This window comes from Lagenorhynchus albirostris, chromosome 11 (genome assembly GCF_949774975.1).
Source record: "Lagenorhynchus albirostris chromosome 11, mLagAlb1.1, whole genome shotgun sequence".
Lineage (NCBI taxonomy): Eukaryota > Metazoa > Chordata > Mammalia > Artiodactyla > Delphinidae > Lagenorhynchus > Lagenorhynchus albirostris.
In genome coordinates this window covers 80933772-80949178 of record NC_083105.1, presented here as the reverse complement: position 1 = coordinate 80949178, position 15407 = coordinate 80933772, and the positions used below count along the sequence as shown (strand labels likewise).

The window sequence follows — 15407 nt, the reverse complement described above, 5'->3', positions numbered from 1 at the left end:
TGCAACTATGAAACAGGAAGAGGATGCTTTTTTTTTAAGTCAAATAAAAGGATTAGAAACAAAATACAATAGAATGTTTAAAAAAACAACAAGCGTCAGAAGATGAAGTGATAGAAGTCTTCCAGGGAAAATTGTATAAAAATTTTATTAAAATATAAAAATTGTATTAAAAATTTTATTCCATTGAAGAAATGGAAAATAGGAGTGAAAAGACCAGAAAATATGGCAGTCAGTTCAGGAGGTTCATTAGCTGAATAATAGGATTTTGAGAAATAATAATAAAAAAAGCAGAGAATAGAATGCAGGAAACAATATAATAATAATAGTAGTAGTATTAAAGTAAATCTTGCAGAACTGAAAGACATGATTTTCTAGATTGTAAGATATGAGTTTCTAGGTAGGCCTGTAACTAAGTTTGTTGTTAAATTTTTGAAAAACAAAGGTAAAGAAAATGAACAAATGTTCTCATAAGAGAGAAAAATTTTGTGCAAATGATGGGGAATCAGAATGTAATCAGACTCCTCAATAACCTTGAAAACTGAACAGATTTCCAACCTAGAAATTCACACTTAGCCAAACTATAAATTAAGTGTGAGGGTAGAATGAAAGCATTTTCAAGACAAAGGAGATACCAAAACAGTTCTCATGTGCCTTTTCTCAGGAATCTCCTGGAGTAGGTACTCTATCAAAACAAAGAAGTAAACCAAGAAAAAAGGATCCAGTGGTATCTAGAAAGCTGAAGATAACAGCTCAAGAGAGATGTAGCGAAACCCCTAGAAAAATGACTGAGGGAAATCCCAGAATAGACAGCTATGTAGCAGACCTAGAGAACAACCAATCCAGGTTGGAGATACGTCCACGAGATTTGTCTCCAAGAAAATAAACATAATAGAATGCCTGATATCTTTGAATATATTGAGAAGATAATTAGACAATTAGATAAGAATTTTGGAGTTAATGTTTAATACATACTCGCTTAGGCCAATATAATGTGGCAGTAGTAACATTGTATCATTTCTGAGCCCATATCTAAGAGACCTTAAAAGACCTTTCACTCTTCTTTTACAATTCTGTCCAGCTGCTATGTGAAAAATCCCGAGCTAGTCTGCAGGAGCTGGGAGCCCACAGGATGGAGAAACAAGCCATCCTACCGTAGGCCATCCTAGAAGTAGTGGCCACATCAGACCCAGCAGTTGATTGCAGATACATGGGAGAGCCCAGGCAAGACCAAAAGAACTGTCCAGCTGAACCCAGCTCAGATTGCCAACTTACAGAATTATGAGCTAAACCAGGGATTGGCAAGCTTTTTGTGTAAAGGGCCAGATATTAAATATTTCAGGCATTTATGGGCCAAGAGGTTTAATTGATACTATTATGTAGGAGTTTATGTTAACCCAAGAAAAAGCAGATATTCACAAATTTTTTTTATTGATGAAATTCAAAATGTAGTATTGATAGTAAGGATAATTTTTCATAGTGTAGCTCTACTAGTGAGAAGAATAGAATTCTCTTTGGGGAGGATAACATTTTGCTTAATTGTGGTTCAATTAAGTATCCCTGTCATCAAAAATGGTTACAAATACTCATTTATTAATGCTAATATGTAATGAGACTACACATTTCATCTTTAAGAATGTCTTTCACACAAATAGGTACTGGCAAATGTTGATATCTGTCAATGAGCATATGATTTTAATTGAGCATATTCATTAGCTGAGAAGCATCTATAGAATCAGGTTCTTCTATTAATATTTTCCATTTAGCATATCATTACAATGCAGATTAATTATTTCCAATTGAAAGTTAGATGAAAGCTCCTCAGTTGCCCAGTGAATGGATTTTGAAATGTGGAAATTCCATTTGCAGTTGGATCAATGTGTGAAAAGCACTGATGGAGCTGTAGTGTGAGCTCATAAATTCATGTAAGAATAGAAGTCTCACTTCATTTTTTTAACTGTTGATGCACAGGAAGTACATTCAGCAGCTTGACTTTACTTATGATTCAGACACTCATTTTCTAAGGTACATTTCCACAACTACGTGCAACTTTTAAAATAATACATAATTAGATAATATGCATACGTCATGTATAGAAACAAAAATTAAGTGCCCTATTGCCCTAGAAAAATCTTTGATACTGTGTTTTACTGCCCACAGATCAAAATTAAATTGATTGGGCTTCCCTGGTGGCGCAGTGGTTGAGAGTTCGCCTGCCGATACGGGGGACGCGGGTTCGTGCCCCGGTCCGGGAGGATCCCATGTGCCGCGAAGCGGCTGGGCCCGTGAGGCGTGGCCGCTGGGCCTGCGCATCCGGAGCCTGTGCTCTGCAGCGGGAGAGGCCACAGCAGTGAGAGGCCCGCGTACCAAAAAAAAAAAAAAAAAAATTGATTGCTGTGATTTGTTTCCCATAAATAATTTAACTGTGTTTACAATCCTTAACTAAATCGCACTGATAAAGAACAACCTCAGACCGTTTATTAAGTCACGATCCCATTTTTACTGAAATGTATGGTGGATTTAATGCATAACTAAAGCATAACTATACTTTTAAGCAATGAGGAGAAATTTTTAAATCTTATACAAAATGTTATATAAGCTTTTAGCCCTAAATGACATTCATCATGACATATTTAATTGTAACAGTATAGAAACTGATCCCAGTCATTCATTTTTTAAAAATAAGTATGTAGAACTCTTTCTTCCACACTTAAAAACTAGTTATATAATCGTTTGGATGTGATTTCTTGCACATTTTTTATTTTTAGACAAAAAAATATTTATGATGAGAAGTGTTAACATATATTTTAACAAACCATAACACATATGCAAATGGATAGTTTTCCCTCCAGACTGTTTATTTTAGAGCAGTGCTTCTCACCTGGAGGGGATCCAGTGAGCAGATGCCAAGTATGCTGCTTATAACAGGACTCCCGCCTCCACCCCCAGCAAGGAATTGTCAGTAGTACCAAGGTTGAGAAACCCTGCCCTAGAGAATATATCACATCCCAGGGGTTTGGCCATTACTAAAATATTCCGGAAAACGTTCTTTCAGAATTGTCTTGTTTGAATATACTCATTGGTGTCAAGTCTTCATCTCTTGTGAGGTATATTTTATTTTAGACTAATCCTCATGACTCATAGGGACAATTTAGTTCATTCATGGAATTCAACAAAACAGGCAGGCAGATATTTACACACACTTGAATATGCACACAAAATTCATTAATCATTTCTAAGTAATTGAGAATTTGGGCTGGTTAGAAAATGGAAGGCTTAAACTACTTTTTTGCGGTATGCGGGCCTCTCACTGTTGTGGCCTCTCACGTTGCGGAACACAGGCTCCGGACGCGCAGGCTCAGCGGCCATGGCTCATGGGCCCAGCTGCTCTGCGGCATGTGGGATCTTCCCAGACGGGGGCACGAACCTGTGTCCCCAGCATCGGCAGGCGGACTCCCAACCACTGCGCCACCAGGGAAGCCCCTTAAACTTTACTTTTGTATGATATTCAAAGATATTTATTGACAAGTAGTATTTATTCTTTTTTTTTCCATTTTTATTTTATATTGGAGTATAGTTGATTAACAATGTTGTGTTAATTTCAGGTATACAGCAAAGTGATTCAGTTATACATATACATGTATCTATTCTTTTTCAAGTTATTTTCCCACTTAGGTTATTAGAGAATATTGAGCAGAGTTCCCTGTGCTATACAGTAGGTACTCATTGGTTATCTATTTTAAATATACAGTGTGTATATGGATTTCACAACCTTGACTGTCACCTAACTCCCAAATGGGGAGGAGAGAATCAAGGAAACTTTCTTTGTAAATGTTCTTCTTCAACTCAAAAATTAGGAAAGGAGGGTTCTCAAAAATGTGGACTGAGCAGACAGTGTAAACTCGCAGCCCCTTCCCCCCTAAAAAAAATGTTAACTGAAGAACACAGTAGCTAACTCTTCATGTTTTTTCTGGATATATCCCTTTTATTTAAATTGATCCTTTTGCCTTCAACCAAACAGATCTAGTCAAATTTACTTATATGACCCTTAACTAGATAGAAATTCCGGTTGATATTCAGTATGATATGGATTTATCTTTTATATTCAAATAATCCAGGTCTACAGTAGTTTTAAAATTATAAAACCCTTGAAAACCAAGGATTTCTGTAACTTGGCTGTTGGCAAAACCTGTCCTGAACTAATGTGAAACTTATACTTTTAATTTACCCACATAGTGTGAATATTCATACCCTTCACTGAAGAACTATTAATGTGTTTTATTTCAGGGGGCTTAGTAATATATGCACTACTTTTTGCCTTTATAAAATCTGAAAATTTTCGAATTCCAAATTAGTAAGTATGAAACCAATAGAAATTATAATAGTAGATGCTTTTATTTTAAATAATCTTTTTTTGTCCTCATTTTTTTTCAAAAATTACTACAGTTTCTCATAATGACGTATCACCTCACACGAGTCAGAATGGCCATCATCAAAGTCTACAAATAATAAATGCTGGAGAGGGTGTGGAGAAAAGGGAACCCTCCTACGCTGTTGGTGGCAATGTAAATTGGTGCAGCCACTGTGGAAAACAGTATGCAGGGTTCCTTAAAAAACTAAAAAGAGTTACCACATGATCCAGAAATCCCACTCCTGGGCATATATCCAGAGAAAGCTCTAATTTGAAAAGATACATGCACCCCAGTGTTCATAGCAGCACTGTTTACAATATCCAAGACATGGAAGCCACCTAAATGTCCATTAACAGATGAATGGATAAAGAAGATGTGGTACATATATGGAATATTACTCAGCCATAAAAAAATGAAATAATGCCATTTGCAGTAACACGGATGGACCTAGAGATTATCATATTAAATGAAGCCAAATAGAGAAAGACAAATACCATATGATATTGCTTATATGTGGAATCTAAACAAAATGATACAAATGAACTTATTTACAAAACAGAAATAGACTCACAGACAGATAGACAGATAGATAGACAGATAGACTCTGGTAACTTACGGTTACCAGAGGGGACAGGGAGGAGGCATAAATTTGGAATTTGGGATTAACAAATACACACTACTATATATAAAATAGATAAACAATAAGGACCTACTGTATAGAACAGGGAACTATATTCAATATCTTGTAATAACCCATAATGGAAAAGAATCTGAAAAAGAATAGATATATGTATACATATAACTGAATCACTTGGCTATACACCTGAAACATTGTAAATCAACTATGCTTCAATAAAAAATTAAACATAAAAAATACTACAGTTTTTTGACTTTAATCTTTTCAGAAAATCATGGAAACAACTTTGTATTTTATTATTTCATCAATGGAACTAAAGCTTAATGTACTTAGTGATAGAAAATAAAGAGTAACAGTTGTCAAAGTCTTACTATAGTGCTTTTGAGATTTGTGACTTAACTTTATATATTAGGGAGGGAATCCAAAAAATTATGAGTTTACCAATATAAAAGTAGGAAGAGGACACAATCAAGCAAATGATAAGAGCTAATATGTATATTGCTAATATTTCTATGAAAAATGCTGCATATCACATAATCTTTTAAAATGCAGAATAAAGTTAGATATGATTATCCCTTAAATAAGCGAAGATTTAAAAACTGGTGAGACTAAATGTAATCAAGGTTGCAAGAAAACAGCTATTCTCATGGGCTGCTTATGGGAAAAAATTGTACAAAATGTCAAAAGCTGTAAGAGAGCTCAAAAATTATATCCCTTGGGCAACATGATTCTACCTCATGAATTGAAATTAAGGAAGTATCTAATATGCACCACAAAGTTACATATATGGTTGCTTGTCACTGCTTTATTAAAAACAACCAAAACATCCATGAATAAATATTAGTAAAATAAATTATTATACATCCCAGTAATGGAATATAAAATCATAAAAGAATATATAATTACTTTAAAATATTCAAAATGTATTTTAAATGAAAAATGCCAGAGTTAGAAAATAGTATGTACAGTTTGAGTCCCATCCTCTTCATACCCAATTTTGTATGGGTGTGTGTGTGTTTTGTGTTCATATTTTTATGTATTTACTAATTTTCTATAGTAAATATATTCATAATAGAAAATTCTTACTACTTCATATTTTCTAGGTTTTATGTATATATATATGTATGTATTGATATATATGTGTCTGAAATTAATCAGGAAAAACTAAACAAAAACATATATACACTACAAAGTGAAGGGTCCTCAAGAATAACAAAATAAGGGAAATACAACTGAGAAATTTCAAGGCATTTTCTAATTGATAGCCTGTTCAAAAAAAGGATGGTACCTTTGTAGACAAATGGAAGTTATAGAAGTTTGTTGCATTCTTCCAGTCCATGAAACGCTATTTTAGCAGAAAATATTTCCTGGTTTTTGAGAAGTGTTACATTTCTTTTTCAGAATTTTAGCCTTCTTTCTCTTTATCTGAAAATTTGAACTCTCTCAGGGTTCTTGATTACTATTTCAGTAAAATGGGGAATATCACTTTTTCCCTAGATTTCTCATTTCATATATTAGCACACAGGGTAGAATTCTTACCTCTCATTCATGGTGTCCAGCTCTCAACATCTTAACCTGGCAGAAGAACTAAACTAGCTGTAAATCTTACCACCCAGACCACACTTGATTATTGTATGATGGGAAAATTAAATGTGAATAAAACAGCCTAGAGCATTAGGGTGTTCTTGGAAGAATAAACACAAGTTGGAAGTCTTATGTGGACAGTGCAAAGTACAGGAAAGCAATCAATCATGTAAACATCAAATGAAAGGTTGGTAAGGAAGCCATTGGAGTCTGTCAGGCGCTCCCTGCAATAAATGGCTTACTCCATTTCTTTTCCCTTTCACTCAGTTTAGAAAAGTGAATTCTGTGGAATCTCTAACAGAACCCAAAAGATTTCGTTAAGTTCTTATTCCTGTTTAAAGGTATGCTTTGAACAGAGTGAGCTCAATCCACTGAAGAGGGTTTTTAGTTTATATAAAATGGGCACAAACATGTCATAGCACATACCTCCCTGATTTTTTTCATCCTCCCACAAACAGGAAACTGTTAAGGCAGCAATAATAGAAGAGCAAAAGCGAAGTGAAAAGGCTGTGGAAGAGGCAGTGAAGAGAACAAGAGATGAATTGATAGAGTATGTAAAGGAACAGAAAAGGGTAAGTATCCCCTGAAGGGTTTTAACTTGTGCTTCCACAAACTGAAGCATTGGCTTTGGTACAATGACATGAAATTTTAAAATATTTAAAATGTCCTTTGCCATCTAATTTAGGAATCTTCATCTAAGATTATTTTTCTGATATAATTATATATTCTAATAGTTAATGTCTGTAAACATAAATTCCATCTGTGAACAAAAAAAGCACACTGAATAATTTCTTGCTGGATTCCTAGAAATGACCTATAGCATTTTCAATTTAACTCTACACTTGCGAAGAAAGTAAACAGTTATAGACTTTTCGTTTTTTGGCCATAAGTTTGTTATTTCTTATAATATTTGTCAAAATTTGTATGCACTCGTTAGGCCTTCGGACTGGGTTAACACCACTGTGGTTCTAATAGATTTTATTACGGTTATCAAATTAAGGCTCTTCTGCCATAGTTCCATTTCAAAAACAAAATTCAGAATGTGCTTGTCACAATTCAGAATGCATATTGGAGCTTTACAAAATAAACATCATTTCAGTACAATGTGGTTTTATTAATATATGAGTCTGAGCAGTAGCCGGAAATAATGGACTTAATAGCTTAATTTGTAGATTTTTCAACAAATCTTTATTCTTCTTAAGTAGTATCCAAGATGAGAAACACTTAGGATGACTTAGTAATCTCTGTAATAAGCATATTATATTACATTATATTATATAACATTATATGGTGAATTTTCTCACACACTATTTTATGTCTCATTTATATGTTTAGTATAACATGTTATATATTATAAAGTATATTTAAAGACTATATTATACAATATATAGTATTATATAATATAGCATAATAAAATTATAAATAAAACATAGTGTGTATGAGGATATTTGACACAATTAATTGTTGGTCAAAATGACAAATAAAAGATTATTCTTCAGTTGACAGTTAAGTAGAAGACTAGGAGTGTCATACAAACTCATGATACCACTTTAGTTCCATACCCTTAATTTGAAGCCAAGTTTGGTATGATACAAAGGAAATTCTTACCCCTCAGTAACTACCATTAGATTTCAACAAAGCAGAGTTTGTCAGCAGAGTAAAAAATTGCTAAGTAGGCTTTTCAGATAACTTAACCACTCACAGAAGCATTTCATATGGGATTAGATCTTTGGGCATGTTATCTCAAGGTGTTTTTAAAAGCAGTTTCACCCAAACAAATTCCCGATGGGTGCGTAACCTTCTGAAGAGAAAATTCTGAGCCAGATATAGTCAACTGACTTTTCAGGAAGTGATATATTCCCAGAAAACTCCTATTTCTATATGTATCCCCAAGGAGTTTAGGTTAAATAAACTAGTTCAGAAGCAGTCATACAAGAAAGGAATTATAGATGCTTTCCACATACACACAGGAATTGTGATAGTGAAAGAACACAGACTTGAAATAAATTCAAGGAGTCTTGTGGATGTATCCTTTTGTTTTTTTTTAAAACGGAAGTATAGTTGATTTACAATGTTGTGTTTGTTTCAGGTGTACAAGCAAAGTGACTCAGTTATACATGTATTTTATATATATATATATAAATAAATATAAATACTTTTTCAGATTCTTTTCCCTTATAGGTTATAACAAAATATTGAGTATAGTTCCTTGTGCTACACTAGGTCCTTTTGGTTATCTGTTTTATATATAGTAGTGTGTATATGTTAATCCCAAACTCCTATGGATGTATCCTTTTTTAACATCTTTTCTTAATAATATATGGCCAATTCTTACTTGAGCACTAAATTTGGACAAGAAGTTATGTAACATAGCAAACCCATTCATAAGAGTATCTTAGATGAATATTTCTTTGATCAAAATGGAAATTTTTTCTTAAAAAAATCTTTAAAATCGTGTATTACTTTCCTCTCAAAAGAAGTCTTGTGGCTGCTGTAAGAAACATTTAAAATGAGAGCAGGAAATGCCTTTACAGGAGTTACCTGGTCCCTGTGTGAGGTAAATTAGCCCTTGAAGAGAACTGACAATGAACTCTGCCATTTAATCTGTGTTCTTGCAATCACATTAAAGGATTAGTATCTGTTTATGTTACATAAACTAGTTATCACGTTTAGAAATGTTCATTAAATAACAACAAAATCATGACAATATTACATTCTATGTGCACCAGAGTTCCACTTCTCTATGCTTGTTCCTTTATATGTTAAGAACTATAAATTTAATACCTGCCTTCCAGAACAGCTCTGAGTTAATACATGTAATAAAATAGAACAGCTAGAGTGTGGTCTCAATCTATATGTACATTATTGAAGAAAAACAGGCCTAGTAGCATTATTTTTTGCTAATTAAAAGTGTGCTTTTCAGATTAACGTTTGGCATTCTATTTCCTCTGAGGTTTACAACATGATTCTAATAGTTTATTCCATTCTTGTTACTAGATTCACAGAAGATTAAAACTGATTTAATCACTATATTAATAGGAAGTTTATTACCACCACTTTGGGATTTGAGAGTTTTTTAAATAATACATATTGTGGAATACTTTTAATATTTGAATGTTTCCATCTCTCCAAACAGAAAAGCTATAAAAAAGGAAAGTGGATAAAATATTTGAAATGAAAGCACCAACCAACTACTAGATCTCTTTTTTATATAACTTTTTAAAAATTAAGATTCTCTACACTCTGATTCTTTTCCAAAATGGATTTCAGTGTTTCAAGTTAATTTTTATGAATTTTGGGGTCTTGGAAATTTTTCACACACACACAGAAAAGACATCTCATAACTTATAAAGTAATATTTAGAAGAAACAAAAGGGGTTTTTTTTAGCAAATTCATAATCTTTTTTCTGCTTCCAAAAGACTAAATTAGGGCAACTCATCTCTACTTCTTCCTTTGTAAGATGGATTTCTGTTTGCATCAGACAAGAACACTTTTCCAGAACAAAAATTTTCCTTTCTCCTCTCCAGCTTTTTTTAACTAGAGAGTCAACTTGAGATTTTCAACATTAGACACCTCAAAAGCCCTGTAGACCGTGGTTCCAACTGGGCTTACATTCCAGTCTGTGAAGTAATCATCCCCTCTTGAAGTTTTCCAAAATCTTTGTAAGAAGAAGTCTAATGTTATGTTAGTTTCTGTCTTTATATGTCTTTTGTTCTAACCAATCTTTGCTTTGATATCATTTTACCCTTACCAAATTCACTAAAAGACTGAAATGAAGACTCTTTTCTCTACATCTTTTTCCTTCAGTCTTTTACTTTTAAAAGACAGAGAAACAGAATGAAAAATCTGAAATGCTTAACTTTTCAAATAACTTATAATTTATGCTACAATATTAAATGCAGTAGAATTACAAATCACCACAGAGGATAACATTGCTGCTTCTGGGTATCTACAATCAACAAGTTTTTAATCAGTGATCCAATCATTTTGAGTATTACAATTATACTAGAAGTAGAATTAGAATTATACTAGGATTAAAATTAGAATTATACTGAGAAAATGTTTTACTTTTAAATGCCATTTACCAGGGTTTTTTTGTGTCAAATAAATAGGAATGTCTCTGAAATTTGTAAATACTCATATTCATCTGGTCTAAACATCTTAGGATGTTTAGACCAGATGTTAGACCAAAGGGGCTACTTATACCTATACTACCTGTGTACTAATTATGTGGATCATAATTTACACTGAAATTGCATCCTAAATTATTTACTAAGTTGGATACGTGGTACTTATACTGTTACTCCAAGTCCTAATAATAATCAAAGGTTAAGTGTAATCAAATCCAAACAAAGAGAGCTTTTGAAATGATCAACCAGAAAAATTATTCAAATTAATAATGGATCTGTTTCAGTGACTATCTTATAAGTGCCTTTCTTATAGGTATTCTAAATGATAGTATTAAAAAATCCTCTGTAAGATCTATCTTGTTAAACCCAGAAAATAAAATTATTATATTGAGTTCACAAATTTAGTATGAAACTGAAAAGCCAAAGTTTTGCAGTCTCAGTTCTCATAATCTTTTCATTAGTTGAATGAATTTAGAAATTTCCATTATAATTTGTATAATAGAGAGGGAAGGGTAAACAGGAAAACCTAAAAAGATTTTAAAATACACTCAATTTATCTGAGAATCAGCTAGGTATCCCCAAATGTAGTGGTTTATATTTAACAGCCATAATATGTTTTATTAAAATTAAATTGTTTTGTTTCAAACTCTCTTGAATCATTACAAGTTCTAGATCAAGGGGTTGCAGATACACCTCATGGGTCAAATTTGGCTTGCTGTTTTTATAAATAAAGCTTTATTGAAACACATAGCCAAATCCATTCATTTATGTGCTACTCTTTGGCTGGTTTCATGCTGCAACAGCAGAGTTGAGTAGTTCAGAGAGACCATGGGGCCCACATAACCTAAAATATTTGCTGTCTGGCCCTTTACAGAAAATCGTTTGTCAACTCCTGCTCCAGGCTATCAAAATAATCTTGAGGAGAAAATTTCTTCCTGTCAGCCCTTTAAAATATTTATTCTTTCATTATGCCTTATTGTAACTAGACAATTGAAATTCCTAAGGTGCTGTTCTGGAAAAGATTTCTTGACATTAATTGCCAGATAAGGCATTATAACATTTTAGGCCTGGTCATTAGTGACATAAACTTTATTTTAGACTAAAGGAGGTTGTAGGAAAACGAGATGGGAAAGACCACATCCCTTGACACTTCCCTAGGGAGGAAGAATTTGTGGTTGAAAATGACCTATGGCCCTTGGATTAGAATGAAGTGTTCCAACCCATCCCACAAGTTAAGAGTGTTACACATGAGCTTGCTATGAGGGAGGAAGTGTGAATAACATTCAGCAAGCAACAACTACTCACAGCCAAGCAGTGATTCCTAAAAAATAAAATCCCATCCAAATGTAATAAAAGATTATTTTTTTTTCCTCTTAAGAACCAGAATTATGGCCTGTATTTTCTAAATCACCTCCAGGAAAATAATCTTCACATTAGAGGATCCTTTTAATTTAGATCTTTAAAGAGGAGTAAGGAGCAGTTATCTTTACTTCAAAGTTTTTGTGGTCAAAGCATTGTTATAATTTCTTAATTCTAAAAGGATTCATTTAATCCAGGTTTTCTACAATATTCTTGAGTGTTTGCATCTCAAACTGATTAATAAAAGGCAATATTTGGCCAAAATGAACTCTCTTTAGTTTCTGTTCAGTTATACGGTTACTTGAATTAAACATGATTTCAAGACAAGTTACTGAATATCTTGTGGTGCCTTACTTTTTTCCTCTTAATAATTTGGGAGTTGGATGAGCTGGTGTCGAATGCCTCTTAGAGTTCTAAACTATGTTACCACTGTGAGTAACATTTTCCTTGACAGATGATGAATCTCCACAGGGGTTTTTAATTCTTGGTATAAATCACTTGCATCATAGTAGTTATTTTGTGCATAATTTATACATCAGTGTAGGGAAGTGACACTTTTCTGGCATTCCCCAGCCTCCTGCGCCTTCTCATCCTAATCGATTGGCCTTACTTCTGCTTGTCCTGGGGCAGGCTGTAGAGTTGCCTATGCAAGATGCAGCTCAGTAGCCATTCAGCATCTGCCGTTGTAACTTTTGCTTTGGGTCTCATATTAGAAAATGCTTTTATCTGACCAAGGCATTTTAAAATGAATAATATACCTTCACACTCAATTGTTATCTGTACTTTCAGTTGTACCTCATTTTTTGATGCCAAAGGGAATTTAAAGATTTATACAAATATGATCTAAAAAGTTACTATTTTTCAATCTCATACTCTTCTTTGAAAGCTTATTTCATACAGTATGCTTTAAAATCAAATTTATTGCTGTTTTTCACTTTCTATTTTAACAATCTTCTTGATCCTCTTTCTTATTCTGCTGGACTCACTTGCATAAGAACAACCTTGAAAGAACTTACTTTGGTGAGGCAAATCATTTGATCATTTCCGTTTCAACAGTGGGTAACTGAGAAAAGATACTATAGACATAGCTTAATGCTTAGATTAAGTTTCCATTATTCCTGTTTCAGGGAATAAAACATACGTTCCAGCTTAAAATGAAAATTTATGCATTTTCACTTAAGAACTAGTTCAGCACAGCAATTAATGTACTCTTCTTTAACTGGTCTTTGGGATAGCAATTTTGTTTAAAGCAAAGCAAAACTTCTAAATCAAAGTACAGTAAGTATAAATATTTTAGTTGGAGTCAATTAGTATCTAAAAACGTTCATTCTCTGTTTTTGTGTAATTAAAATGTTCATCTAAGTAATTAATCACTTCTTGAATTATTACAGTGAATTAGCTTTATTCTTCATTAAAAGGTTTTAGCCTTTTCTTAGATATTCGGATGACTTCTCCTTTCCTTCAATATACTAGAGTTCTTAAAATTCAGATGGTGATAAGAACTGATTCAAATCAAAGACAAATCAATAAAATGAAAGTGTCAACTTTGAGTCATAGGCCATGGAATTTAGGAGTTGACATGCCTGATGGGTATGCTATAGGCCTGTATTTAGGTATAGCTTCTTGAAATGGGCCCAAGTGAAGAATAGCTAGGTCGCTCATGATGTAAATGGTGAGCAGCTGGTGTAGAAGGACAATCAGAGGTCAGACCTAGAGGAAGTGGTAGCTATCAGAGGCCCCCATATTGAAATGATGATGACAATGATAACAGCTAATACTTATATAGCATTTGCTAAGTTTCGGGCACTAGTCTAAGGATATTATCATTTAAGAGTGTGTGTATGTATTCATTACTCTCAATAGCATTATTAACTGCCAGATCGTAAAGCTAGAAAGTGACAGTCTGGCTCTGGAGTCTGCGCTATTAACCATTTGGCAAACCACTTCTGTGGGCAACAGTCATCAATAAAGAATAGGGACAAAAGTTTGTGAATAGGTCAGAAATGAAAGTCTCAGATTAAAAGCCAAGAAGAATAAGAGGATAACAGAGACCCATATTTATGTTTTGTTAGTCGTATGGCACTATGTAGTATCTAACAGATCAAAGCAGCTGTGGAGGACGAGGACCACCATATCTTTAAAAAGGTGAAAGTCTGGTTTTGGAAGGAAAGTATAAGAGCATATTACCTTAAGTAAAGGTCAAAAAATGGCTTGAAGCAATAGTAGATACCACAACATATGGCAGTGCTCGAAAAAAGGTCAAAAAGATTGTGCTGATAATCATTGACAATAGAATTCCAGAACATCACTTAAGACTATGGAGATAAGATAAGAGTGGATTTTTTATTTCAGTCAAATGGAAACTAAAATATGGACTAGGCTACATAGTAAAAAGAGGATGGACAATAGTCTGTGAGAAGACAAAGGGTTTGGTCTCTTATAGGAATAAGCAAATTAATTTATAAAGACTTTTATTAAAAAGTCTATTTCTAGATTCTTAATATACCTTTTGGTTGCAATTCTAGAATGTCCTGGTTCATGAAGCTTATATTATTGGGGGCAGTGGAGATGGACTTTGTTTTTTTCTCAGATGTTGTCTTACCCTTTAGCCAACCTTAGAAGTCAAAAAGCATGTATATATGTTTTCATTTATTCACGAACTATTTATTAAGAGCCACTATTGCCTTTACCATGTTACTATTAAACTATTAGAAAGAAATGAATAATGAAGTGGTATTCCAAATTGCTAGCATCTTGATCTATACAACATAGATCCTTATATCTATACAACATGCATTTGTGTATGCCCTTCAATGTTCCATTCTAAGCTATGTACTGGGAAATTGCAGTTTAAATTCTTCTTCCATTCTATAAAGAAATGTTAAGCATCTTTAATAGTCTGAGAACTGTGCTCAGGACACAAGGATAAATGAGATCATCAAGAAAGAGAGTTTATACCCTGGTATTCATAATGGCGATACATATTTAACAACTAAAATATATAAAGATTTTTACATACATTATTTGATTCTTCTAATCACCTTCATGGTTATTATTCTGATTTTACAAACTGGAGAGCCAAAGATGATAGAAATGTTCACTTTTCCAAGGCTAGATCTAATAAACCATAGCTGAGACTTGAGTTTTCCTTTTTTGATCCTGTACTCCACATCACAGCAATTGGCCTTGTCAACTTCATTTATACTAGCAGTTTCATTGTACTATCTAGAGTGAAGTCAATATCTGGAGATGATTATCAAAAAGACCATGGTAGTTAGAATCAGTGA

General features: G+C 33.3%; 1 protein-coding gene and 1 long non-coding RNA gene across 6 annotated transcripts in view; one reads left to right on the top strand and one right to left on the bottom strand.

Annotated features, from left to right (window-relative positions):
* Positions 1–15407, bottom strand: part of LOC132528792 (uncharacterized) — a 738513-nt gene that overhangs the window by 393307 nt on the left and 329799 nt on the right. The gene's annotated exons all lie outside the window — the stretch shown is intronic.
* CCDC91 (coiled-coil domain containing 91) overlaps positions 1–15407 on the top strand; it is a 398338-nt gene that overhangs the window by 315021 nt on the left and 67910 nt on the right. For all 5 annotated transcript variants that reach the window (XM_060166652.1, XM_060166648.1, XM_060166650.1 and 2 more), the window contains one exon: positions 7089–7202. In XM_060166652.1, coding sequence (XP_060022635.1) covers positions 7089–7202 — 114 coding nt within the window. The remainder of the gene's footprint in view (positions 1–7088; positions 7203–15407) is intronic.